This window comes from Gopherus flavomarginatus, chromosome 10, assembly GCF_025201925.1.
Source record: "Gopherus flavomarginatus isolate rGopFla2 chromosome 10, rGopFla2.mat.asm, whole genome shotgun sequence".
NCBI lineage: Eukaryota > Metazoa > Chordata > Testudines > Testudinidae > Gopherus > Gopherus flavomarginatus.
This window is the reverse complement of record NC_066626.1, coordinates 69,060,204-69,085,344: the sequence shown is the minus strand read 5'-3', so window position 1 is coordinate 69,085,344 and position 25,141 is coordinate 69,060,204. Positions and strand designations below refer to the sequence as shown.

The window sequence follows — 25,141 nt, the reverse complement described above, 5'->3', positions numbered from 1 at the left end:
CAAGATCTCAGACAACTTAATCAGTTGTTTTAGATGTCAAGGCTCACCCAACTGTGACAGCATGGAATTGCATGAGGGCTCTGGGGCATGCAGCCTCTTGCACATATGCAGTCTGACATGCCAGATTGCACCTCAGGGAACTACAGACTTGGCTGGCCTCTATGGTATCTCTGAGCTGTTACCTTATAAGGCTTGTGGTTAGCTTACTCTTTCAGGTTTTAGCTTCTCTGGACTGGAGGACAAATCCTGTAAACGTATGTGTAGATGTTCCTTTGTTCTGCCTCAACCTTTGCTGCTGATAGTGACAGATGTGTCTGCTCTGGGTTGGGGGGCTCATCTAGGTTCCCTTCAGATGCAGGGATTATGGTCCACAAAGGACGTGTCTCTACACACAAATGTCAAGGAGTTGAGAGCTGTCTGACTATCATGTCAGGGTTTCTTATTCCATATCGCAGGTAAAAATCCTGCACGTATTCTAACAGACAGCACAATGGCAATGTCCTGCTTCAACAGGCAGGGAGGGGTCTGCTCATTCCAGCTCTGCCACAAGGCAGTTCTCCTCTGGGATTTTTGTGTTGCCAATTTGATCAACCTCACAGCCTCTTACCTTCCAAGGGTGCAGAATGAGTTTGCATGCAACCAAAGCAGATTGTTTGCATCACCTCCGAGGGCCTCTATGTCTGAATGTAGCCAGGTGCGTTTTCCAGCTGCAGAGGACTCCCTAGGTAGACCTTTTTGCAACAAGAAACAACAGGACATGCTGGCAATTTTGCTTCCTTCAAGGTCACAGTCAGAGTTCCCTAATGGACACTTTCCTGGCCAGGCAAACTCCAGTATGCTTTCTCACCAATCCCACTTCTTCACAGAGTTCTGCTAAAAATCAGGCAGGAACATGCTCAAATCATATTTGTAATCCCAGGTTGGCCTCAGGAGCACTGGTTCTCCACACTCCTCTCCCTTTTGGTAAAAGCTCTGATATTGCTTCTGTTGGACTCAAATGTGATTTCTTGAGCCCATGGTCACCTACTCCACCCAGACTTGCACGCACTTCATTTAACAGCTTAGAAATTTCATGGATAGATCATTGGGAAGAGTCTTGTTCAAAAGAGGTTCAGGATGTGCTATTAAATAGTAGGAAGCCATCTACTAGCTCTGTTTACTTGGTGAAGTGGAAATGATTATCTGGTCCAGACAATCTGGAGTCTTGCTGATACACGCTTCATTCCAGCATATCTTGAGGGTCCCAGAACCCGGTCCCAAACCAAGCCCGTACGTCTACACTGCAATTTTATAGTTCCACAGCCTGAGCCCTGCGAGCCAGAGGCAGCTGACACCTGCCAGCACCAGATGTTCTATTGCAGCGTAGACATACCCCAGGTGGAATGCACGTGTGCAATCACTTGAAGAAGAAAAAACAGTTTTTAACCTGTTCCATAACTGTTATTAGAGAAGGGTTGCTCATGTCAATTCCATGACTCACCTTCCTACCACTCTGCATTGGAGTTTCTGGCACGAAGTTAACAGAGGGGTTGGGGTGGCTCGGCTCTTTATGACTGGTCACAAGGATGTGTAGCGGAAGATGGAGTTCAAGCTGCTGTAACGGGTACTACGGAGGGAAAAAGTTTCTGACAATAGTGCACAGGACATTCACACTCCAAGAATGGAATGGACAAGTGCATCACAAGTAGAAGAATAACAGTTATGGAACAGTTTAGTAATCCTTTTTTCCCTGAAGTCAGTGGGCTTGTATGCAGGTATCTGAGGGCAGAATATGGTCATCAGCATTTAGAACAGAGAAAAGTATCAGATGTTTCTTTCTTCATTTTTTTTTTTTTGTTACCAACATAGAAGTAGCATTATGAAAGGTAATAGGAAATGCAATCCAGAATCAAGAGGCATCTCTAATATTTAGGGCTAGAGCCATGAGAAAAAAATGTCACTCTAGTAAGAGAGAGACAAAGGGCATGAGGTAGTATCTTTTATTGGACCAACTTCTGTTGGTGAAAGAGAGAAGCTGAAGAAGAGCTAAGTGTGGCTAGAAAGCTTGTCTCTTTCAGGAACAGACGTTGGTCCAATGAAATATGTTGCCTCATCCACCATGTTTCAAATATCTTGAGAGTGACATGGCTACAACACTGCAAATCCTAATAAAACTCATTCTTCGGAGTCTACCATTTTCATTTTTTGTGTTTTTATTTCCAGAACAAAAATATGGAGCTGGCATCTACTTTGTCAGGAACCCCAGAAATCTAATGGAGGATACCAAGGAAAAGTGTGAAATGGACCATCTAATTTGTGTGTTTGAGGCTGAGGTAGTAACAGGCTTATACACTGAGGGCAAACAGTCTTATATTGTGCCACCAGCAGTTGATGCAGATGGCATGAGTGTATATGACAGTGTAGTAGATGATGTTCACAAGCCTGAAACGTTTGTCATTTTTAACAGTAATCAGGCTGTTCCACACTATATATTGACATGTTCCCAAATTTGGGCTGAGGGGTCACTGCCTTACTAGGCCGCCAGGGGCCCAGTAGATGAGACTTCATCAGAACCATGGGACTTAGGCATTCCACAGAACAAAGTATAGAGAACATCCTGTTAAAATCCAAATAGTAGCATATCTGACACTACTGCAGTAGTGTAGTGATGGTGCCTTACCTAACAATCTTGACACATCCCTGTTGGTATATACAACAGCGTAACCAGTATAACCTAAGGAAGTTAAAACTATATATAATTTTATATCAGAAAGAGATATGAGATACAGAATTCAGTTCACCATTCCTGTGGTGGTGAAAATATATAGCTTCAAAAATATGCAGCTTTATTTTTCTATAAACAGTCACAGTATGCATTTTATTTTACTAAGGCACCAGAGATGAGTAAATATATATTTAGCCACAGAAATGTCTGTTTTATAAAAGCTTGAAACAATATTTTATAAACTTAAAAATCACACATTAGCAAAAACCATCTAGTCCAAATTAATCCAGTAAGATTAAAACATGTATTTAGGCTGTTCATTTATTTTATTTTTCATTTTGCTTTTATTTATTTAGCTAACCATCTACCTTGTGTTTCAACAACAGCTTTGTCATCTTTGGAAATGTTATTTTATAAATAAGTTTACATGCTTATAAAAAGTGAATTTATTTGCCCTGTCAGTAACAATAATCGTGTTGCTATCATTTTCATTAGCTGTACGAGATGCCAACCACTGTAGGTAACATGTTTAAGAGAAATAAAAAAAATTACATGACCAAAAATATATCAATCTGTTGATGCGTTCTGATTTTTCTCCTCCTCTTAACAGGACATTAAGGCTCCTGACTTTGACAACAGTCAACCTTCAGTTAGCTATCATGATGTATTTAGCATGGCCTTTTATGAAAGATTTTATGAAATAAAGCATGAGTTCTGAACCTGAGACTAGCAATCATCAGGGGGGCACATTCAGGTTTCAGGGGAATTATGATCTTGCTTTATGGCTAGCTGGGAGGGGCCTGTGGCCTGAAACTTTTTCATTGTACTTTGCAGTCATGGTATGGAAAAGGCTATGAAATGATTAAAAAAAAAAATTAAAAAAAAAAAATCAGCGTAGCCATATCCTCAGATACTTGCAAAATTGTTTTAGTAAAGGCTCAAACCCCTCCAGGTCATTTTAATGGAGCTAGAAGTATAAGCCCTGGGTGTAAGGCCAATTGCCGGAATGGGACTTGAACTGAGGGCCCAAAGGAAAAGACTACTAGTTAAGTCAAATCTCAAGCACTGGTTTGCATTCATGTTTTTCTTTAAAACAAAGACTCTGTAGTCTGCAACATTTATAACATCCCCAGATTCTGCTGTTAGTTACATCCGGGCAACCCTTACTTTTATCAGTGCACAGAAGTTAAGAGCAGCAAAGAGTCCTGTGGCACCTTATAGACTAACAGACGTATTGGAGCATGAGTTTTCAAGGGTGAATACCCACTTCGTCGGCTGCATGTAGTCGAAATTTCCAGGGGCAGGTATATATATGTGCAAGCGAGAAGCAGGCTAGAGATAATGAGGTTAGTTCAATCAGGGAGGATGAGGCCCTCTTCTAGCAGTTGAGGTGTGAAAACCAAGGGAGGAGAAACTGTTTTTGTAGTTGGCAAGCTGAAGGACTGTCTGGATATGTGGACTCTCTACTCAGACCCTGTGCCACCGGCACTCCCAGCTATCTTCATCATCTGGACCCATGGGAAGGAGACTCTGGAAAAAATCCACCATGATTTCAACAGCTTCCACCCCACTATCAAACTCAGCCTGGACCAATCTACATGGGAGGTCCACTTCCTAGACACCACGATGCAAATAAGTGATGGTAACATTAACACCACCGTATACTGAAAACCTACCGACTGCTATGCCTACCTTCATGCCTCCAGCTTCCATCCCGGGCACACCACACGTTCCATTTTCTACAGCCAAGCACTGAGGTACGACCGCATCTGCTCCAACTCCTCAGACAGAGACCAACACCTACAAAATCTCCACCAAACATTCTCAAAACTACAATATCGGCACGAGGAAATAAAGAAACAGATCACCAGAGCCAGACGTGTACCCAGAAGCCTCCTACTGCAAGACAAACCCAAGAAAGAAACCAACAGGACTCCACTGGCCATCACATACAGTCCCCAGCTAAAACCCCTCCAACGCATCATCAGTGATCTACAACCCATCCTGGACAATGATCCCTCACTTTCACAGGCCTTGGGTGGCAGGCCAGTCCTCGCCCACAGACAACCTGAAGCATATTCTCACCAGTAACTGCACAGCGCACGATAGTAACTCTAACTCAGGAACCAATCCATGCAACAAACCTCAATGCTAACTCTGCACACATATCTACACCAGCGACACCATCACAGGACCTAACCAGATCAGCCACACCATCACCGGTTCATTCACCTGCACGTCCACCAATGTAATATATGCCATCATATGGCAGCAATGCCCCTCTGCTATGTACATTGGCCAAACTGGACGGTCCCTACGGAAAAGGATAAATGGACACAAATCAGATATTAGGAATGGCAATATACAAAAACCTGTAGGAGAACATTTCAATCTCCCTGGACACACAATAGCAGATCTAAAGGTAGCCATCCTGCAACAAAAAAACTTCAGGACCAGACTTCAAAGAGAAACTGCTGAGCTTCAGTTCATCTGCAAATTTGACACCATCAGCTCAGGATTAAACAAAGACTGTGAATGGCTTGCCAACTACAAAACCAGTTTCTCTTCCCTTGGTTTTCACACCTCAACTGCTAGAAGAGGGCCTCATCTTCCCTGACTGAACTACCCTCATTATCTCTAGCCTGCATCCTGCTTGCACATATATATACCTGCCCCTGGAAATTTCCACTACATGCATCCGACGAAGTGGGTATTCACCCACGAAAGCTCATGCTCCAATATGTCTGTTAGTCTATAAGGTGCCACAAGACTCTGTTGCTTTTACAGATCCAGACTAACACGCCTACCCCTCTGATACTAGAAGTTAAGAGTAGGACTTGGCCCAATCTCTGTTGCCTGACCAGTTATGACCACCAAGAACTACATACATCTTTACTAGGAAGTTTTAATTTAAAATTGGTTTATATACCTGCTGGCCAAAAAAAATCAACTTTTTAAAACAGCTTGTGATGCTGTTATAGTTCAGCAACAGTCAAAGGGATTATAGTCCATTATAATAAGTATATAACATAAGCATATAGTATAAAATATGTCTGCTTCTGGACTGAAAAGAAACAAGTATTTACAGACAAAGGATTTTAATTTTTGTTACAGTTTAATACAACAAAACAGGGTATGGAACAAAAGGCATCCCAGTCATAACTACAGCAATGCATTAGACACACTAGTCTGAAACCTAAAACATAAAGATGTCAATGCTTTATAAAGCTATTGTGTCTCACAAAAGGACTCCAGTACATACTATGTGAGTTAGCACATCTTTAATGTACTCTAGGCGCACTTTCAAATAATTTCTCTTCATATTTTGTTAAAATTAACAGTTAATACCATCCTATAAGCTTGAAAACATGAACATTCCACTCCTGATTTAGCTTTTCCACTTGGCCAACAGATCCCCCCTTTCATTTCCATTGATTTCTTATGTATTCCCTTGTTCACACTGCAATGTACGTTAAAGTTTTGTTTAGCTAAATGCTGGATTGGTAGGTGCTTTCATATTACTGTCAGTTTTCATCAAAATATTTCATTTAAAAAGTGTCTGGCACCACAGTGAATTTTTAAAAGTAAATAGCTTCTGCATTCCAAGTAACTATTTAATCATTACAACAGTTTTAATGTACAGATGTTAGACAAACTAGTGAGATTGTCCATTCCCTTTTTTTGTAATTTCTCTCCCCACTTAGTCTTAATATGAGTTGTATATATTAGTATAGTTGCTGTAAGTATGGAATATCTAAATTTTCAATATTTTGTTTTATTAACTTTAGCAATTACATATTAATTGTCTTAACTGCAACCACAGGAATTTTAAAGTGACATTAGCATGTGACAAGAAACATTTATCAATAAAAAACAACAGCTCAGGGCTGGGTGTACTATTGTAAAAATTGTGCAGAGCAGCTGAATGCAGAACATGAAAAGAAAACCACATCAAGTTAAAAAACTTCTCAAAATTCAATATTACACTGCTTATTTATTTTGCATTTTATTATTGTAAGAAAGATTTCCTTGTAAACAATTCCTGCTTAAGTCCACCTTCCCCTCCTTATACTTAGTGTTATATATTTATATAGTTTACAAAAGAACTGGTAATATCTGAGGCTGTACATAATTGGATATTTTCATCTGGTCCTCAAAAAGATTATTGTAATTTCATATACAGTAACCAGAAAATAAAAAGCACAAACTAAATGTACCTGGAAGTACATATTAACATCATTAATTACCACAGTAATTGCAAATCCCTGATCTTTATTTCTATAACAGATTAACTCCAGGCTACTCCAAAACCTCTGGGATTTCTCTGTCATCTACAATAAGAGTATGAATGATTCCTTCCCTTCGTTTTCCACTACTGACAGCCTTAATGCAACAGTCATGATCACCAACACTGAAGTGAGTTTCTGTTCCATCTTCTACAAATTCACCCTATGGTGGGGAGACAAAATATCATGAAAAGGAACAATATGGTTGACTAACAAAATACTGCAGTGTTCTTAAGACATCTATGATCTGATTTTCAGAGGTGCGCTGCACCTGCAGCTCCAGTAATTAGAAGAGACCTGAAAAATATGGGACAAGGTGGAAAATGTAAAGCTGAAAATTCCCTAATATGCCTTGTTTGGTCACCGCATTTGATTATGCAGCAGTTTTGATTTACGTATGTTACAATCAGGCTGTTTCCTGGTCAGAAAAAGACAAAAGTTCTGTAAAATACTGGGTTTTGTGACATTTGAAAAAATTCAGCTAGCAATGTGACTGATAAAGTTAATTAAAACAGGCCAAACTCAATTCTGTTGTAATTCTACTTGAAATCAATTGACTTGTACTGGTTTCCACCATAGCTGAATTTGGCCATAAATTAATTCAAAGGACTTGAATAAGATCTTTATCACAAGGCTAACAGTGTCTATACGGTTTAAATGGAACTTAAGTTGTTCAAAGGGCTTCGTGTGCGCTTGAATTAACAATGATAACTCTGAAGTATGTTTGTACTCCAGATGCTTAAAGAATTCCAGGTGTTACACCTCCTATTTTCGATTATGCCATCTGGCCAAACTGAGTTTAAGTCTATCTTCTGATAGAATGAGATACCAGAATGCTGTCCTAACATATAAGCACAGTTTGGCAGGCAATCATGCAGGCAACACTACCTGCAGGAGTTAATAGGTTAAGAACCCATGTGCTAAGAATAGTGCATGGGTTCTCTCAATCTAAGGGGTTGCAAACAGGTTTCAGGGGGAGTCAACCACTCTCCGCCGCTTCCTTTGTGGACAGTTAGATGGGAGGGGAATCCCAAATGTTTTTTCTGTTATAATAGGGAATGACAGTATGGAAAAGATTGAGAATGCTTGGAGTACTAAATCAGAATTTGTGCTCCAAGGGAGTCAGAAGGTTGTACTGTTAGCAGTTTGTGGAAGAAGAATGCTTGGGAACGTGGTGAAAAATAGTTTCAAAGTATAGCAAAATTAAGACTTCATTTATCTACTCTTTCTAATTTAATACAGTAGGACTACTTGTGGCAGTAACAGATGCAGGATCAAATGTCTGGTGAGGAAATAGGTTTTTCAGTCCTCTGCATAGGGAAAGCTGCAGAATATATATATATTCCTTTTTACTCTAATTTTCAGTAAAAGTAAGATTATCAAAATGACAGACTGAGGATTTCTTCTTAGTCACAGGAATAGGTACAACATGGCAAACTTCCCTACACTGTTCTGTCAAGATGCCTAAACGCTAAACTGGAGGGACCATTTAGAGGCATGAAAAAGTAGTCTGATTTTTATGCTACTCTGAACATCAGGCCTTAAATGTTTAACATTCAGTTACTAGTGACCTGGGTAGATTTGAATTGGCTGGCTCTCTAATCCACAGGCAATTCAGTCGGCTCCCTATTCCTCCTCCACAAAATACTTTACTTAAAAGGCCCACAGCTATTTCCCCACAGCATCTGAATAATTTCACTGAAACATAATGTCAATATTAGTGTTCTAAGTGGTATGTTTTATTTCAGTTGTTAAATCAGAATAAGTATATTAAACAAAAGCCTTTGTAAATGATCACATACCGCTGTTTCCATTTTTTTACCATTGCACCAGACATCCATAGTGTCCTTCTCTATAAAAATGAGAAAACAGAACAAAAGTTGCATGCCTCTTTATAGACCAAAAAGATACACAAATTCCAAACGTTTGACATGAAATTTTAGCTATAACTCCATAAATGTGTTCCAGATCAATAGTAATATCCTGAATTACAAAGTTTGTCTTCATAAGGAGAGGCTCTCTCATAAGGTTGCAACCAGCTTCTATTAGAGAGCCTCATTTTTGCCTCCAAAAAGTGGTTTAATCAATGTCAGGATTTTCTGAAACCAAAAAATGTTGTTTCTGCAAAGTTTGAAAAAAAATAAAAACAAATAATTTTTGAGTTACAGAATAGTAATAAATTACCAAGATTTAAAATTATTTTACTTAACTTTTTTTTTTGGGGGGGGGGGGGGGTGTCCTAACTCAACACAGCTTAATTACCCTTCAAACTTTTCACGTTCTTAAATCTTTTTGAAACCTCACGCACCTTCCTTATTAGAAGAAAATAGGCTGCCATTAAACAATTATTAATTTTTGTTTGTTGTAAAGCACTCCTTTGATTACATTACCCAACAAAACCTCCTGGAGTATGTTCACTCTAAATTTCATATTTCTGAAACTGCCTTTGTCTGAGAGTGGTTAGTATCGTAGGACAAAATCCTGCTTGCCTATCTCATGCCATTTAAATTGATCAAAAGAGCAGGATTTGGCTCCTACTCATGGATCCCCCTCTCTTTTCATACTACTTAATCTTAGTACAGCTTTTGGTACTATCAGTCATTCTATCCTTGAGCCTCTAGAAGAAAACATGTCTCCAGGCCTCTCCTCTCCTAGTCCTGACCCTGCATCATTAATCAATTGAGAGCTTTGCCACTGATTTCAATGAGTATACGGATCGAGTCCCTAATGTGAGCCCTCTACCTGGCACTAAAATGTGGGGGGAAAGGTTATTTATTTATGTAAATATCAAGCTAAAATGCAAATATAAATATACATCTTTGATCCAAAACATTTCCCATGTTAATTAAAATAAGTTAAAAGACACAATTCAACCATAGGAAGAGGTAATGCTTCTAAAAAAGCCATTTTAGGAACATGCTACCTGTTTAAATGGTCACATTAGACAAGACAAACTTAGGGTAACATGGTTACTACCTTCAGTTAAGAGTTATTCCCCATTGGGAGTAGGCATCAAGATAAAGATCCAGATGCAAAAGTAGGTTCTAAAGACTTCTGAAAATTTTCCCCAAGTGACTCGACAGAAGTCACATAGAAAGTTTGTGGTGAAGCAGGGACTTGAACCCAGAGTGCCTAAGTCCTAAAAAAGGCATAAAAGGTTATATAAAGAGCACAGTGATGAGAACTGACTCAATATTAACTCACCTAACACAACTCTACAATCCACACCATCCAAGCTTAATACCCAAGTATTTGTTGTTTTTGACCGGTTCTCCATGTACTTCTTGAGGCTTTTCCCATTGATCTCCAAGGTATACTCATATGCAAAACCACTGACTGCATCGATGTTAATGGTAGCCTTTGTTTTGGCTGCTCCAACTGTAAATGTTTCTTTACCCACTAGTTTAAACATCCACTCTTTTCTTATTTCTTCCTGAAGAATAACATAATTAAAAAGAGGAAAATGGGTGTTGTTAAAAAGTCAAATATTTTTGTCTCATTATGGAAAATATCAAGCCAAGTAGCAAATGGAGGAACTGGTGCAAACTATTGTCACGGTATCAGATCCAGGACCTGTAGTGAGATATGCATAGTCTCATTAGTGTCAGTGGGGTTCTCTGTAAACACAAGGATGCATTTGTGTGGCTCTGAGCTGTAGCATGTGAGAGTGCATGGCAGGTATCAGACATCAATCCCTGTTAGTATTTCTACAAACTCATACTGTAAGACGGGGGTAGTCTATTTTTTGTTAAGGTCTACATTTCTTGGTCAAGGTCTAGACTCCAGAGAAAATAATAAAGATAGATAAGTAAATAAAAAGACGTCAGGGTCTGTTCAAAAGCATCTGGCAGTTCGGATTTGGCCCATAGTCTGCCTATTAATTACCACTGCTGCAAGACAAACAAGGAGAGAGAGAGAGACAGACAGACAGAGAAAGGACAGCCAAGTGGATGGTGCCGTGCCCTTCTTATACTGTGAAGAGATCAATAAGAAACCGGAGAAGCACTCCCACGGAATGACATCAGATATTGGTAGAGTCTAATGTTAGTACTGAACACTAGATGCCAGAAGCCATACCAACGATTCTCACGTGTAATGCAAGCAGAACTATTATTTCTCAATAAGGCAGCAAGTTATCAGCCATGCTGTGCCAAAGGGATAATATCTGGGACATGAGGATTGCAAACCCAGGATACAATATTGCAGCCTGAAATATATTCTTTCCTTTTAAGTATTAGGGCTGGTCCAGACTGGGGGGTGGGGTGGGGGGGAGGGAATCGATCTTAGATACGCAACTTCAGCTACGTGAATAACGTAGCTGAAGTCGAATATCTAAGATTGGAGTACTCACCCGTCCAGACGGCGCGGGATTGATGTTCGCGGCTCTCCGTGTCGATTCCGGAACTCCCTTGGGGTTGATGGAGTTCCGGAATCGATATAAGCGCACTCAGGGATCGATATATCGCGTCTAGATTAGACGCGATATATCGATCCCCGAGCAATCGATTTTAACCCGCCCATACGGCGGGTAGTCTGGACGTACCCTTACTCAGTTAACTTTGTTACAAGGGTAAAAAGCCTGTGTTCTATTTATTATTGTGTTTAACTAGTCATAGTGCTTTCCACACATAAAGATGTATTTACATAGGTATTGAGTGTTTTGCACATGTTCATTTTACCTTTCCATCTACATACACAACACGTTTTCCTGATGTAGTTCCATGTTCAAATTCAATCTTGTGAACACCATCACTTAAAGCAACCTCCCATACAGCCACCAGATCTGTCATCTTCTCCACATAGCCGTAGCGAGACCTGAGGGAATAACAATTTTAAATACTTATTCTTCTGTTAATGTGCGGTATATTTTGTTCAAAGTTTTATTACTTCAGGATATGTCAGTTTTTAACTAATTAAAAATAATCCTGATCAAGAGCTGACTTAGCTGTAGGAAAGACTGGTTTAGCATTTATTTATTTACTTTCTCACTCACAATCAAATATAGCAAAAAAGTTTAAAATTGAAACAAATTAAGAAGCACACAATGAATTTATGTTGGCCACAAAAATTAGAACAAAAATAGGAAAACATATAGCTTTACTTTGACAAATACTATATACATCCATGTAAGTGCTAAAACTTCTAACTACAGAAGAATACTAGTTACAAAACTACCTAATTCCTCATGCTCATCAGTAAATTATCTTGTTTGTTGGCATCTTCTAAACAGTAAAAATTGACTGACCCATTACAAATCATCTTAGGTTTTTACATTTCAGAGAATTTATATAACCATCTGTGGTAATACTGTAAATCTTTTCTAGTCTATTAAACTCCACCATAAGTCTGTTTAATAAATATAACAAACAAAGTGTAACTTAAGTTAAAAAGCCTGCAATTAGGTCAGTGATTTTCAGCCTGTGGTCTGTGGACCCCTAGAGGGCTGCAGACTATGTCTAAGATTTCCAAAGGGGTCCACGCCTCCCTTTGAAATTTAAGGGTCTTCAAATGAAAAAAGGCTGAAAACCACTGGCTTAGGTAATAACTGATGTGTGTGTGCATGCACGTATTATGATGCACTATTTGTTTAAAGAGAATAATCTTCACATTCATAGATCTGATCACAAACGACCATTAAATTTCAAATTGTAGACATCTTTCCAGACCAGTGTTTTGGTTTTGTTTTGTTTTTTTTTTTTACCTTACTTCATCTTCATAAAGAGTAATCTCTTCACGGGATGCCATCGTAGCCTTAAATCCAATTAGCAGCAAGGAAAGAGAAAAGCAGAATGGCAGCAAAGAAAATGTTGAGTACTGCAGTTCCATCTTAATTAAAAGTAATCCCTTCTTAGTACTTTCCATTTAATGTCCATGGATATTTTCCACAAAAACATTGGGAGCTTTCACACATCCTAACATATGAAATGTAATGTAATATAGTTCTGACTTGTTAGACACAACACTGGAATATAAATCAATACCTGAGCTGAATATTTCCTTGTAAATATAAATTCAGTTTATACACATAGGTTAAGGGTACATACTGACTCATCCCTTATTTGATGGAAGACCTTTTGACAAACTTCAGATGAAAAGGTTAAGATCCGTTTGCTTTGGAAGAGTTTCATGCTAGATCAAAATTGTGTCTTAAGTATATCTCACTTTGAGATTTGGGAGCTGAATATGTAATTGTAGTGAAAATTCATAGGACATCCATACTAAAAACCAGAATTTACACAAATACACAGAAATTTTAGAGAAGTCAGTCTCAAAGAAAAATGAGAAAAGTCTTACTATCACAACAGAAACCTGGGAGGATATGTGGTTTAATGTGAAAGATACTTCAAGTTTTTTATCCCTGTGATTCTTCCAGAATAAGATATTAAACAGGTACAACTGAACTCTAGAACATTTATTTAAGGCTAGATTGGCAACTCACAACTGTTGGAGATGCAATAGCCACATGCCAACCTTTCACACATCCTCTACACCTGTCAAAAATGCAGGTGTTCTGGAACACCATACACAGTGCTCTCTCTAAAACTGTGTCACTATTTTTCCTTTTCTAAGCTTGTGTGTTCTTGGGGTGCTGGATGAGTTGATTATACTTGAAATGGTAATCCATCAAGAAATAGATTGCAGGAACTATTTTAGTGGCCAAAAGAGTTATTCTGAGAAAATGGAAGTCTGCATTTAGGCGATCTGGCTTAGTGACTTCTTTATTAAGGCATTAATTGAAAAAATGACTGTCTAACAGAAACACTTGGAAAAACTATAATGATATTTGATCACACACAAAACTATTGCACACTTTTGCAGTTTAGTATATATTAGTCCCCAGTACTCATAGGATATGTGGTCATTTATCTGTTTAGTCACTTTAATAATGGATGCCCTGAATGACCTCTACAAGTTCAGGGTTTTGTGCGTGTGTTTGTTTTAATTCCAGGCTTTCCAAATAATGAAGGTTTAATATTGTTATTTAAATCATATTTCCATCTTGTACATATACGTATATAAGTTCTGTTATGTTTATATTTTATACAAAGACTAGGTTAAAAAAAAAGCACTCAGTATGCCTCTTCTGCTGCCCCTCCTTCTCTTTGCCAGCTTTAGAAGTCCAGAAAACTTCTACCAATGGAGCAAGATTCATGCAAATACTATTTATTTTATTTTGTTGGTTTAGGGAGAGCACACACCACTGCTACCACGCTTATTACAACACAGGATACTGATCTTAATGACAGTGAAATATCACGAGATTAAGCAGAATATTTCTGTTGGAGGGGGGCTGAAGGGAGAACACGCCCTCCCCAATAGTACTCCCCTACTCTCCTGGAAGTGAAAGAAGCGATGGCCGTTGCCTTACCTCCTACCTGTAAATAAGAGCACCTGGCCAGAGACCAGCGCTGTGTGGTTACGGTATTTACCCAGACTACTCTTACTAGACACTGCGGGGCTTCTCACAGGGATGTGAACAGTTTGACCTGACCAGCCAGCCGACGCCCTACACTGATCAGACACACGCGTTATGTTAACGACCCGTGCGTGCTCCGCTGCCCCGTCTCTCCATGGGAGCCGCCAAACAGGGGCCACGTTAGAAGGGAAAGGGCCGCTCCTACGAGATCACATTAGGGTGGCGGCTCAGGGGCTCTCCCGGGCGGGGTAGCCCGGTGGCTCGGGACATCTACCGCGGAGCAGGGGCTTACTCCCGCCGGGCGCTGGGGGTCGGGCCCTGCCGCTGCAGGTGGCTGGGGGCAGGGGAGCGCAGCGGCCAGGCTTCCCCGAGCGGGAGGGCGCTGCGGGCCAGGCACCGCAGGGACTCGGAGGGGTTCAGAGGCCGCGGCGGGCTCTGAGCTGCGCTGTGGTTGCAGCGCCCCGGAGGGCAGAAAGGACGCAGGCCGCCCGGGGCTTCTCGTACCTGGGCGGCTCTCGCTCCGCACCACTCCCCGCAGCCGCCTCGCTCCCTCCGGCCCCCGCGGCCAAAATGGCGCTAGGGGGCAGGGAAGCGACGCGGAGCGCATCGATCAGAGCGCCCGCCCGGCGCATCCAGCGGCAGCGCCGCTACCGCCGGGCTGTGCGCGCCCTCGGGCGGGCGGCCGGGAGCGTGCGGCCCCACCCAGCGCCGCGGCTGCTCGCTGCCCTACGGGCGGTGGGAGGCGCTTCCCGCATGCCGGCCCCCGCGCTCTGCTCCCGGGCAGGGGCCAATCGCGGCCCGCCTCCACCCTCGCTCTGCCCCGCCTGAGTAACGGCCGCGGAGCGAGCCCAGGTGGGGAGGGTACGCGGCGAGGCGGGGCTGGCGGCCGGGGAGGGAGGGAATGTGTCGGGGGAGCTGTGACCGTACAGGGAGATCCCCCTCCCCGCCGGTACAGGTACCGCCACAGCCCGCCCCGCGGGGTTATTGTCCATCCTCGCTAGGCCGCCCGCCTGACCCCTCCCTACCGCCACCGGCCCAGCCGCCTCCCGCGTTGGGTGTTGGGCCCAGCGCCTGAGTGAGACCGGCTGGGGGAGGCAATATCTTCTCGTCCTGGACCCACTTCTGTCTCTTTCACCGAGAGAAGTTGACCCAGCCAAGGCAGTACCTCCCCGGCCTTATCTCGCTGGTATCGTCCCTTGTAGAGCGCCCGCAGGTGCCAGGCACTTGGTAAAAAGGACTGGAGCGTGTGGTGCTAGGCAGAGACCAGAGGAGAGGCGGTAGTATGTATGGCCAAGCTTGAGCTACAGCCTAGTAGTTTGACAGTTTTTGTTTGGTAAAGGAGTGGGGATTTTTAACCATCTGGCCTGGTAACACTGAGAGTAAAGAAGCAGGCATTGAACTAGCTGTTCTTGGCCAAAATACCCCATCCACTGTTGTGCTGTATGCCAGCTGTCTGTCTTGAGGCTCTAGAGGCTGCTGTTATATGTGTACTGGTCTGTATACTGTCCTGAATTACATATAGTGGTATCTGTCTACAGTTAAAATGCTTTGGTATCTTTTGTGATGCAAAATCATGATGTCTGGGGCCAAACCTCTTCTGCATAATACCTATAAATGCCATTGTTTGGCAATGAGAGGATTGTACAAAATATGTATTGCAGGGCACAACTCTGTGTTGTTTTCTGACATGTTGTTTTCTCTCTGGTACTTGAACAGCTTCAGATCAGAGATCAGTTTGATATTTTAACAATCTGACAGTGAAAACCACAACACAGGAGTAACTTATGACTGAGGTATAGTACTAATTAATCTAAACTGTATATTGCGCCATATAATGTATGTATTAAAGATTACCTGTTGGATGCTTCTCTGTGTTAACATTTCTGGAATTAGCAAATTGGCAGGCTATAATGGACAGTACTGTCAAAGAACCTGCAGTACTGTTATAATTTGGCAAAAAATAACCCTAGCCTTTCACCCTAAACAAAAAGTTTAAGTATATTGCAAACACAGCACATGATAAACTGAAAAGACTAATAATTTTCCAGTATGAACTGCTGCATTGCATACACATCCACGTGGTATGGTAGTTCATTACAATCCTTCTCGGGGTATCTGTACACTGCGAAGTTGTCAACAGAACTTTTGTCTTTCGCGTGCTTAAAAAAGCCCCCCTACACGAAAGACAAAAGTTTTGCCAACGCAAGTGGCAGTGTGAACGCATCTTTGTCAGCAGGAGTGCTTTCCTGCCAACAAAGCTAACGCCGTTTGCGGGGCTGAAAGTATTTTGTCGGCAAAAGTACAGACAAAGAGCGTTTACACAGGTCTTGTCGCTAAAAGCTGCATGGTGTAGACAAGCCCTGGGTGACTTGCAGGAGGGTAGAAAAAAACACTTACAACTGCCATTCACTTCAGTTCTGAAATCAGGCTCTGTCTGTATAAATACAGCCACAATGGTATTTTGTTGCAGTCTCTAGTTACCAAAGGAAAATGTAGGCAATTATCACTATAGATAGGAAGGAAGAGAGAAAGCAGTGAGTTTATAGAAATGCCCCTGGCCCACACTATTTGTAGGATTGCTCGTAATTGCTGTTCTTCCTTTTAAATTAAAAGAATTACACTAAAATCTGTTCTGAATGGATGATTCTGGCAAAGATTTTCAAGAATGGAGTCCAGCTCTTCAAAGGCATTTAAGCTCCTAACTTCCATGGAAATCAATATCTAAATACCTTTTGAGGATCTGAACTTCCACTAAAATCAATGGAAGTTAGGAGCCTAAATATCTTTGAGGATCTGGGTGTAGATGCCTAAAGTTAGACTCCTAAAGCCGTATTGAATTACCCAAATAAGTGGCCTAATTTTCAGAAGTGCTGAGCAACCAGCATCCCCCACTGATTTCAGATTTTAAAGTTCTTGGCCTCTCATTAACAGTTATCTGTAAAGTGAATTTAAAAAAAATATGCCTGCTTCAAAATTATAGTTTTTAGTCCTCAGTGTGAGAAGTTTATAAAAACACGCGGCCTCATCCTGCAGTCTATTTTGATGTCGATAGGTATTTTGGCCTAAGTTTTCAAGAGTAAGTAATTATTTGGGGTACCTCAGTTTTCCCTAAAAGCCTGTTTTTCTGAGGTAGGGTACTCAGCCCTTTTTGACAATCAGAGCCCTTCTAAGCTGTTGCCCCAAAACTGAGGTGCTCCAGATCACTAACTAGTCTTGGAAAATTTAGACCTTTACATTCGGAAAGACTGGCGGATTGGGCCAATTGACAGCCATGCACTTGCAACGTTTCTGTGCAGTAGGGTGAATATAATTCATTTTTTACACATGCAGAAAGTCTGTCTAACCTAGTATTTTCACAGATTTCCTAAATGGAAAAAGGTAGCTGTCAATCCGTTGTAGAACCATTATTACATCTTTGGAGCATTTCTGCCTAGGTCTGTGTTTGGTTCATGCAGTGCTTTGTGTTTGCCATATACAAGGCCTGTTGGTTTTTATTTTTAATTTATTTTAGTTTTCCCTGGAATGTATTAGTATTTATAATAAAAATTAAAAAATGGGTGAATATTGGTGCAAAAATTTACATCACAGCTTGCTGGGTAAATATTATAGTTAATATCAGGGGACGGGAGGATGGGGGAAAAAAAACATCAGATAGAGAAAAGTGGAAGAGGTGAAGGAGCCACCATCTCATGGTGCCTCTTCCACCTCTTCTGCTTCTGGGCCCATTTTAGAAGAAGAGATGGTGGCTTGGTTACCAGGGCCGCCCAGGTTACTGAGCCACCGTATCTTTCCAGAGTGGGGAACTGGGTCCAGGGAGTTCTGGCACTACTATTTTTTTAGGACTGGAGTGCTGATCACTACTCTCACAAGTACTCGTATATTTTTTGTACGATTGCCTTTCTTTAATAGACAGCCTTACATTTACACTTAGACTTGTTTATTGTTCACGTAAATGCATCTACTTAATATGATGTATTTTCTTAACATAATCAGTATTTTTGTGTACTCGAGGGGTCCAAAATTCAGGTGAATATTGGTAAAAAACACATAGGCTTTTGTAAAATCCTGGCCATTTTTGGTAAAAACTGAAAACAAAGGGCTTGACCATATAGAAAGGATTAGAAGGCATTCAGCATACAACTTTTACTTTGTTTGTGTTCAGGTCCCACAAAGTTGTGCATTGTCAAGTAATGTCCCAGCAGGCTCTATGCAGGTGACGCCAGCACAAAAGTCCGCTGAATCGTGGTGTCAGGTAAGCCCTTTTTTTAAAAACAGTAGAATGTGTAAATTTGCAAAGCTTTTTCACCCTTTGAAATGTGGATATAGATTGTTTGTGGAGTTAGCATGCAGTATTTAGTATATAGTTTGGTGTATTTTTCTTTGCTTCTTGCAGATCATCACTAAAGGTGAACTGAAAGCCTTTTAAACTGCCAGGAAAGAGCTTAAGTTCCAAGTTCCTTTTGTAACTGTGACATGTTATTGTATTTTGTTGGTTGGCATTAGAAGCAGCATTCCATTGCGCACACAACTAGAGGGAATAGTAGAATTATTGAATATGATTAGATAACTCTCTGAATTCAAAGTCTTATCTCTTCCACCTCTCCTCCCATCTGTAGCAGGAGCAAGCAGAATGGGAAAACATAAACAAATTATTAGTGCGACATGGCTTAAAACCTGTGTGTCTTGCTAAACCAAGAAACAGCAGAAATCTGTCAGGTAATGAAGTGCTGTTCTCTAGCAACTCTTATTATTTAAAAATATTAAACTTAAGTTCATAAATCCTCTTTTGGTATAACTTTCTCTGCTTCCAAATGTTTATGGAGGTGGAAGTTGCTGCTGCTTTTATCACTGTCTTGTCTATCTTAAATGTCTACAGATACGATTGTTTTAGACAAGCAGTCTTCACTGGGGATAAGACTTGCATTGAAAACACTGGTGGATGACACTGAACGTCAACAGAAAATGATGCATGGCCTTATAGAGGCTAATCGCCAGCTTAGGTAAGACTTATTGTCAGTGCAAAGGAGTTTTTCACAAATGTGAAAACATGTTCTAGATTTATGCAAGAGGAACACTTTCTTAAAAATTACCAAACCATTAGTTAAACTTTCCATTTTCTGAGTGTTGGAGTTTTTATCCTCACTTAAGTCCACATCCTTAGTTCTTTTGCACGGGATGTGGGATTTATGGGTCATGGGGGTACCTGGTCAGTTGCTTTGCCATTACAGCAGCTGCTTCTGTATTCCCCTTACTCGGGGTTCTGGCCAATGGAGCTGGCCTGCCTCACTACCCTACTTCCAGGGGCTGCTACTGAGAGTCCCCTTGTGCCATGTCTTTGGGGCCTATCCTTCAAAAGTACCAGCATTTCACTACCTTACTGAAATGAGTTTATTATAAATGAAGGCAGGGCTCCATATATATAATATTTTTAAATTAGGGATGATATACGCCAGGAGAGAGGTCGGGCATGTCGACAGGAACAACGAGCCAAAGAGTTGGAAAATGTTGTGGAGAACATCAAATCCAAAATTTGTCAGCTGGAAGATGAGTGTATAGCTAAAGTTTGCCAGCAACAGAATCAAGTGAAAGAACTTCAGAAAGATCAGCAAGCTTCACAGGTGCTTCTAACAGTAACTCTTTGGGAACTCAAACCACAAATGCTTTTGACTGATTTAAAGGGCTTTTGAAATATTTTCAGTGATCAAAATAACAGATGTGAGAGTGTTATGGAGTTTCAGGCTAGAAGGGACCACCAGATCATCTAGTCTGACCTCTTGTATATCACAGGCCACCAGTGCTTCCCAGCACCCTTGCACTAAACTCAACAGTCACTGTAAATTGTTATACTGTTTGTATTTCTGATTTTGAACCCCTACACAGTTCTTTGAAGAGTAGGGTTATAATAAAAAATAAAATTACCCCTTCCCCCACTTCTCCCACTGATTCACTACATGTAGACAGTAAGAACTTAGATTTTTATGAAACCATTGTAGTTTACCAATTCTGTGTCTGATTTTACACACGATGTGCCATACTCCTTTTAGAATTTTCCTATCACCTATTTGCAGACAAAGTACCATCACCAAAATGAAAAGTTGCATGAACAGGAAGAGACTATTGCACGTTTGCAGAAGGAGCTCCATAAGGTTGGGATGGAAGAGCAGCAGCGTGTTGCCACGCAGAACAAAATATTCTGCCAGTTTTGCAAGCAAGCCCCAAAGTCTCTCTTGGATCAGCAGTAAGTAACTCTTTACCACCATGTTCATAAGTGAGAGCCCAAAGCATGGACATTTTAGAAGTGCGAATTTAGGAATTTACAGGTCCTTTTTACATATCTGTATAATAATTTATGTATAATAAAACTGAGTTGGGTAAGTAATTTCATAGAGAAGAACAAGAATGACATCCTTTGTACGCTAGGTGGAAGCAAAGGGAAGAAAGTGACACACTTTCCATAATGAATAGAATTCTAAATGGAGACATGTGTAACCTATACCACTATATAGGTTGATCCCATTCTGTATTTCTAAAAATTAAGCTTTTTTTAATATTATTAAAGAAAGCAGCTTCTGCAGCCTATCCATAAGCATCCGAGGCAGTGTGTGGAGGCTGCTCCATATTCCAAGATTGATGTAGGGGTTTCCATCCCTCTCCCCCAACGTACAGTAGCATCTGTATATTGCTGATAAATTATAAGGTCACATAGACTGTTGCCTTCACAGAGGCTTACGTGAATGCCATAGGAATTCAATTGGCAAGCTTTGTACCCCCTAGATTTCTTGTTAATGTTGGGTGAGCAGAGGCGAGGCAGTTCCTCAGGCTGACTATTTGTTGGGAGAATTGTTCAGTAATTGGCCTTGGTATTTCTTTTAGTAGATAAGACAGCCTCTCATCTCCACTTTATGTCTAGTTTCTTTTTAAACGAGTGTCCATAGGCTATCTGGCACTTGTGTGATCAGCATCCCTCCTATTAGGGTACTCCAGTCCTAGGACTTGAGGACTTTGTTAGGTTGTTAGCCCTGGTGAAGATCTATTTGCAATCTGATAGGTATGTGAGGTGCTCCTTACTGCCACAGATTTGGCTTTTAACCCTGCACAATGAGCCAATGTTATCTGAATGGCTGCCAATTTCTGCCCGATACAGAGTTAGCACTTATGGTTTGCATAGCCTAGAAAGTTACGGCTATTTTGTGCTGCGTTCATTGAACTGATATAAGGAAGAAATGGCACAGATAGGAACCTTGGGATATAAGCAATTGCATCAAGCAATTTTTGGTCACAATATTTGATTATTGTATTTTAAAGTTACATAGAAAATTGCTTGTGGAATATTTTTGAAGTTTTTAAAATACATTTCTTTCCTCCTTCAGGTTTCTTAGTCTAATTGATTATTATGAATCTCAGATTAATCAAATGAAAAAGGAGCTAAGGTAGGATTAATCCGTTCATTAGTAACTCTGTTGAATTTAAAGTTACATTACATACTTTTCTGGTTGAAGTCAGTAGGAATTTTGCCCTGGACTTCAGTGGGAAGGCTCTAAGGGTCTCAGCATCCTTAGCTACTGCTAAAACCATAGGTGTTGAGGGAGCTCAGCACCTCCTGAGAGGCACTGAGCACCTTTCAGGGTTTGCCCCTAATTGAAAATTAAAGTGGTTAAATGATACATATTATGTATTCCAGAAATCACTAGCATGTTAGAAGCAGCAGGAGACTATAATTGCCTTCAGGTTTAAATACTATGCCCTGATGCTGATCGGCATCCAAGGTGGAGGAAGAGTGAAAGGTACACCACCAGCTTTGTTCATGGTATAAACTAGAGTGGCCCAAAGATTGCTCCAGCTTTTGTATCTGGCTGCCCACAGTCAGGAGGCCGTTCTGCAGTCAGGATGTGCAGAGCATATACATGCCCCAGCCATTGCTCCTCTGCTAGGATCCAGGAGATAGAACTCCCCTGGCATAGCAGTTCTATCTGGTAGTGCAAAGCAGCCAGCATGTAACTGACCCGATAATCTGCTTGGAAATTGAGCAGTGTAATCTGCTTGCATTGGGCTTCCATCTAGTTAGTCCAGGGCATTTCATTCAGTAAAAGAAGTGCAGCCTGAGAGAAATTAAGAGGAGTGTGTGGTCTGAGAACGGAATGCTGCTCTGCTTTTCATTTTTCATTTGTGGTCACATCATTTAGTGTAACTTCTTTTGGTTAAGCAGTTTATTCAGTAAGTAAGTGTTTGTTTATTTTTCCCCTTCTCCACCCAAAGCAGATATAAAAAAGATACAGATCATGTACAAGGAGAAGGAAAAGGCAAAGAAGAATTCTTAAATCTAGATGCCACACCTAACTATAGAGCATTGCTTACGGTATGGAACTGCTAGATATTAATAAATGCAGATCTAAAACCAATGGTTACACATGGGGAAAAAATAAGTACTTGTTTTGTATTTATTTGATTTTATTCTCTACTCCCACTCTTGTTGTCTGGGATTGTATGCTCCTAAGAGGTAGGTTTGTTATTGTTTTAGCTGTTTATTCACATATAATCTAGCGCAATGAGTTCTCTGTCTTAACTAGGATCTCAGGTGCTATTGTAATATACATTTACATTAATGTCTTGAGTTTACAGTTTTATAGATGTAAAAGTTCACAACCTAATTAGATGGCTTTGATTAAGTATTGATTTGAAAAAATAAGAGATATAATGCAGTCTGTGTTGTAGTCTTTCCAGAATCAGCTCATTGAGGCAAAAGCCAGGAATGAACAACTTATGTGTGAAAATACAGATCTCAAGAAAGATTTGGAAATAAGGTGAGAAGTGAAAATTTGTCTTTGGTAAAGACATTTCAACAAACTTTATAGCTTTACAAGAAAAGAAACAAACACCATCATGATGCACCAGAAATTGTACAAATGCATCAAGAAACCTGCTGTTAAAAACAATGCACAGAATTATCTAAGATGCTGCAGAAATAATTTGCTTTAAGGAGAACTATCAGTTAGCATCTTGTCCTCCCCTGTTGGGTACTTGCCCTTCACTTAGTGGTCAGGCAGAGGAAGTGCAGCCATTCACACGTGTGGGAGCCTGAGACCCCCTTGATGAGCTGACTGCCAGAAGCAGTTTGTAAGAATAGGATCTCTACACTAATAGCATTATTACTGTTAAGGCGGCTACTCTGCACTAGAAGAGGTTTGCTGGTGTAGCTAATACCAGCCAAAATGCTTTTATACCAGCAAATCCCCCAAAACCCTATCTGAACAGTCTTCTTGCGGATACAGAAATACTGCAAAATGATTCGTACTCCCAATAGGTATTGCTATACTAGCAAGCGTTTCCAGTGTAGCCCAGGCTTACAGTTAACTACCAATAAAGTATGATGTATAATAAAATATTTTCTTTCCAACAGACCAACTGCACAGGAATTAAAACTTTGCAAGCAGCAAGTGAAGAAATTGGAGAAAATGCTAAAGAAAAATATCAAGTAAATATATTTAACTTTTCAACATAGTGTAAACTTTCACTACTATCTCAGGTGTTTTAAAAGTGAAGGTGTTCTACAATTTATATGCTGGCTCATGAACCTGTTCCATGGTGTCATTCATGAGGCTGTGGTTTATGACCAATATTTTGCTGTACATATGGAGCAAGCTGGTGCATCTCTGAAATGATGGGATGACATCCAAAGAAGAGAGCCGACAATTCAGCTCTGGGCCCCATCTACCCTAGGTTTAAAACAATGTTGTTTCAATTGGTTTTGAACACAGTTTCAGACAACATGAGAAAGGGGGCAAACCAGTCTGGTGTGTTTGGGAAGTTTACAAACTGTTCCAGCCGTCTAGGCTAGAGTACTATTTCTAACCCAGTTAGGTCACATCCACACTGGTTGAATAAGCTATTAAATACAGTTTTTGTTGCAACCTTGTTAAGCAAGAGTTTTAAAAGTTAGAAACCTAGCATAGCTGGAAGAGGTGTTTATCTGAAGCATCATTTGACCAGATGTTTTCTCAAAAAGTAACCCTGTTTTTGCACGCACGCATCTGTGTATATGTGAAGTGCCATCTGCGTGCCTAGTTATACAGAACTTGGAAGACACACAGCTTTTACACAAAACTTTCAGGATGTGAACTTCCAGAGATATGCAACATTTTCTCATCTGTTAATTTTAATATATAATGTGGGTGGTGGATTTATACTGATAGGCTTCTCAGAATAAGTGCATCTCGAGGAGAGCTTGTTTGCCTCACACAGTAAGATAAGGAAGATGTTCAAGAGGCAGAATGTAAGGAAGGCACTCTAATACTATGTCAAAGAGTGCCATAAAAATGTTCAAATGCCTATAAAAACTGAAGACCAAATTCTGTGGTCCTTACACAAGTAAAAGTCTCATTAATTTCAATTCATTGACCACTGTAAGAATTGCAAGAATTTTTCCATTAAAGGTGGGGACAGCTTGCAAAGAGCAGGTGTGCATATGAGTTTAAAAAGGGATGACAATGGAAATGTAGACTGGAATAGAATTGTGTAGTACCTTGAAGGTTAAGAGCAAAAACTTCTGAGGCTAAATTGTGATACTCGAGTAGCGTTTTACTCCTCAAATAGTTGATGTCAGTGGGATTTATTGTATAGTCAGATACTGCTCAACAAAATGAGTGTAACACAGTCTAGCCCTTGTTAATCCATGCTAAACATAGTTTAAATTTGGTGGTTGCTAGGACAGTTTCATCCTTGGGTACTCTTTTTTAT

General features: G+C 40.6%; 3 protein-coding genes across 16 annotated transcripts in view; 2 read left to right on the top strand and 1 right to left on the bottom strand.

The window, feature by feature from the left end:
* Nucleotides 1–3,269, top strand: part of PARP9 (poly(ADP-ribose) polymerase family member 9) — a 32,603-nt gene extending 29,334 nt beyond the window's left edge. For all 3 annotated transcript variants that reach the window (XM_050917035.1, XM_050917034.1, XM_050917033.1), the window contains one exon: nucleotides 2,203–3,269. In XM_050917035.1, the coding sequence (XP_050772992.1) occupies nucleotides 2,203–2,516 (314 nt within the window). In that variant the 3' untranslated portion in view covers nucleotides 2,517–3,269. The remainder of the gene's footprint in view (nucleotides 1–2,202) is intronic.
* A 2,516-nt stretch (nucleotides 3,270–5,785) lies between these two features.
* On the bottom strand, nucleotides 5,786–15,050 carry FAIM (Fas apoptotic inhibitory molecule). 2 transcript variants are annotated; one of them, XM_050916693.1, is made up of 6 exons: nucleotides 14,912–15,010; nucleotides 12,692–12,741; nucleotides 11,670–11,805; nucleotides 10,195–10,423; nucleotides 8,793–8,842; nucleotides 5,786–7,153 (listed from the first exon to the last, which is right to left on the bottom strand). In XM_050916693.1, the coding sequence occupies exons 2-6, from the start codon at nucleotides 12,733–12,735 to the stop codon at nucleotides 7,004–7,006; spliced, it is 609 nt and encodes a 202-aa protein (XP_050772650.1). In that variant the 5' UTR covers nucleotides 12,736–12,741; nucleotides 14,912–15,010; the 3' UTR covers nucleotides 5,786–7,003. The 2 variants fall into 2 exon arrangements, with proteins under 2 accessions (XP_050772650.1, XP_050772649.1); XM_050916692.1 differs by lacking the exon at nucleotides 12,692–12,741 and having other exon boundaries at nucleotides 14,912–15,050.
* The window catches only part of CEP70 (centrosomal protein 70), a 30,050-nt gene continuing 19,204 nt past the window's right edge, over nucleotides 14,296–25,141 (top strand). For 4 of the 11 annotated variants that reach the window (XM_050916669.1, XM_050916678.1, XM_050916677.1 and 1 more), the window contains exons 1-11: nucleotides 15,144–15,259; nucleotides 16,124–16,200; nucleotides 18,570–18,659; nucleotides 19,024–19,123; nucleotides 19,284–19,407; nucleotides 19,845–20,025; nucleotides 20,476–20,645; nucleotides 21,778–21,837; nucleotides 22,664–22,763; nucleotides 23,120–23,208; nucleotides 23,805–23,879. In XM_050916669.1, the coding sequence (XP_050772626.1) occupies nucleotides 16,192–16,200; nucleotides 18,570–18,659; nucleotides 19,024–19,123; nucleotides 19,284–19,407; nucleotides 19,845–20,025; nucleotides 20,476–20,645; nucleotides 21,778–21,837; nucleotides 22,664–22,763; nucleotides 23,120–23,208; nucleotides 23,805–23,879 (998 nt within the window). In that variant the 5' untranslated portion in view covers nucleotides 15,144–15,259; nucleotides 16,124–16,191. Of the gene's footprint in view, nucleotides 14,413–15,143; nucleotides 15,260–15,444; nucleotides 15,685–16,123; nucleotides 16,201–18,569; nucleotides 18,660–19,023; nucleotides 19,124–19,283; nucleotides 19,408–19,844; nucleotides 20,026–20,475; nucleotides 20,650–21,777; nucleotides 21,838–22,663; nucleotides 22,764–23,119; nucleotides 23,209–23,804; nucleotides 23,880–25,141 lie in introns of those variants that run through there. The other 7 variants (XM_050916671.1, XM_050916673.1, XM_050916670.1 and 4 more) reach the window with 7 other exon arrangements.

Excerpts from the sequence above, each read along its gene's own strand:
- FAIM (XM_050916692.1), bottom strand. The coding sequence starts at position 15,039 with ATGCGCCGGGCGGGCGCTCTGATCGATGCGCTCCGCGTCGCTTCCCTG. Across the intron at positions 8,843-10,194 it reads GGATTGTAGAGTTGTGTTAG|AGAAGGACACTATGGATGTC; the intron begins GTGAGTTAATAT and ends TCATTTTTATAG. Across the intron at positions 7,154-8,792 it reads GTAAAAAAATGGAAACAGCG|GGTGAATTTGTAGAAGATGG; the intron begins GTATGTGATCAT and ends TCCCCACCATAG.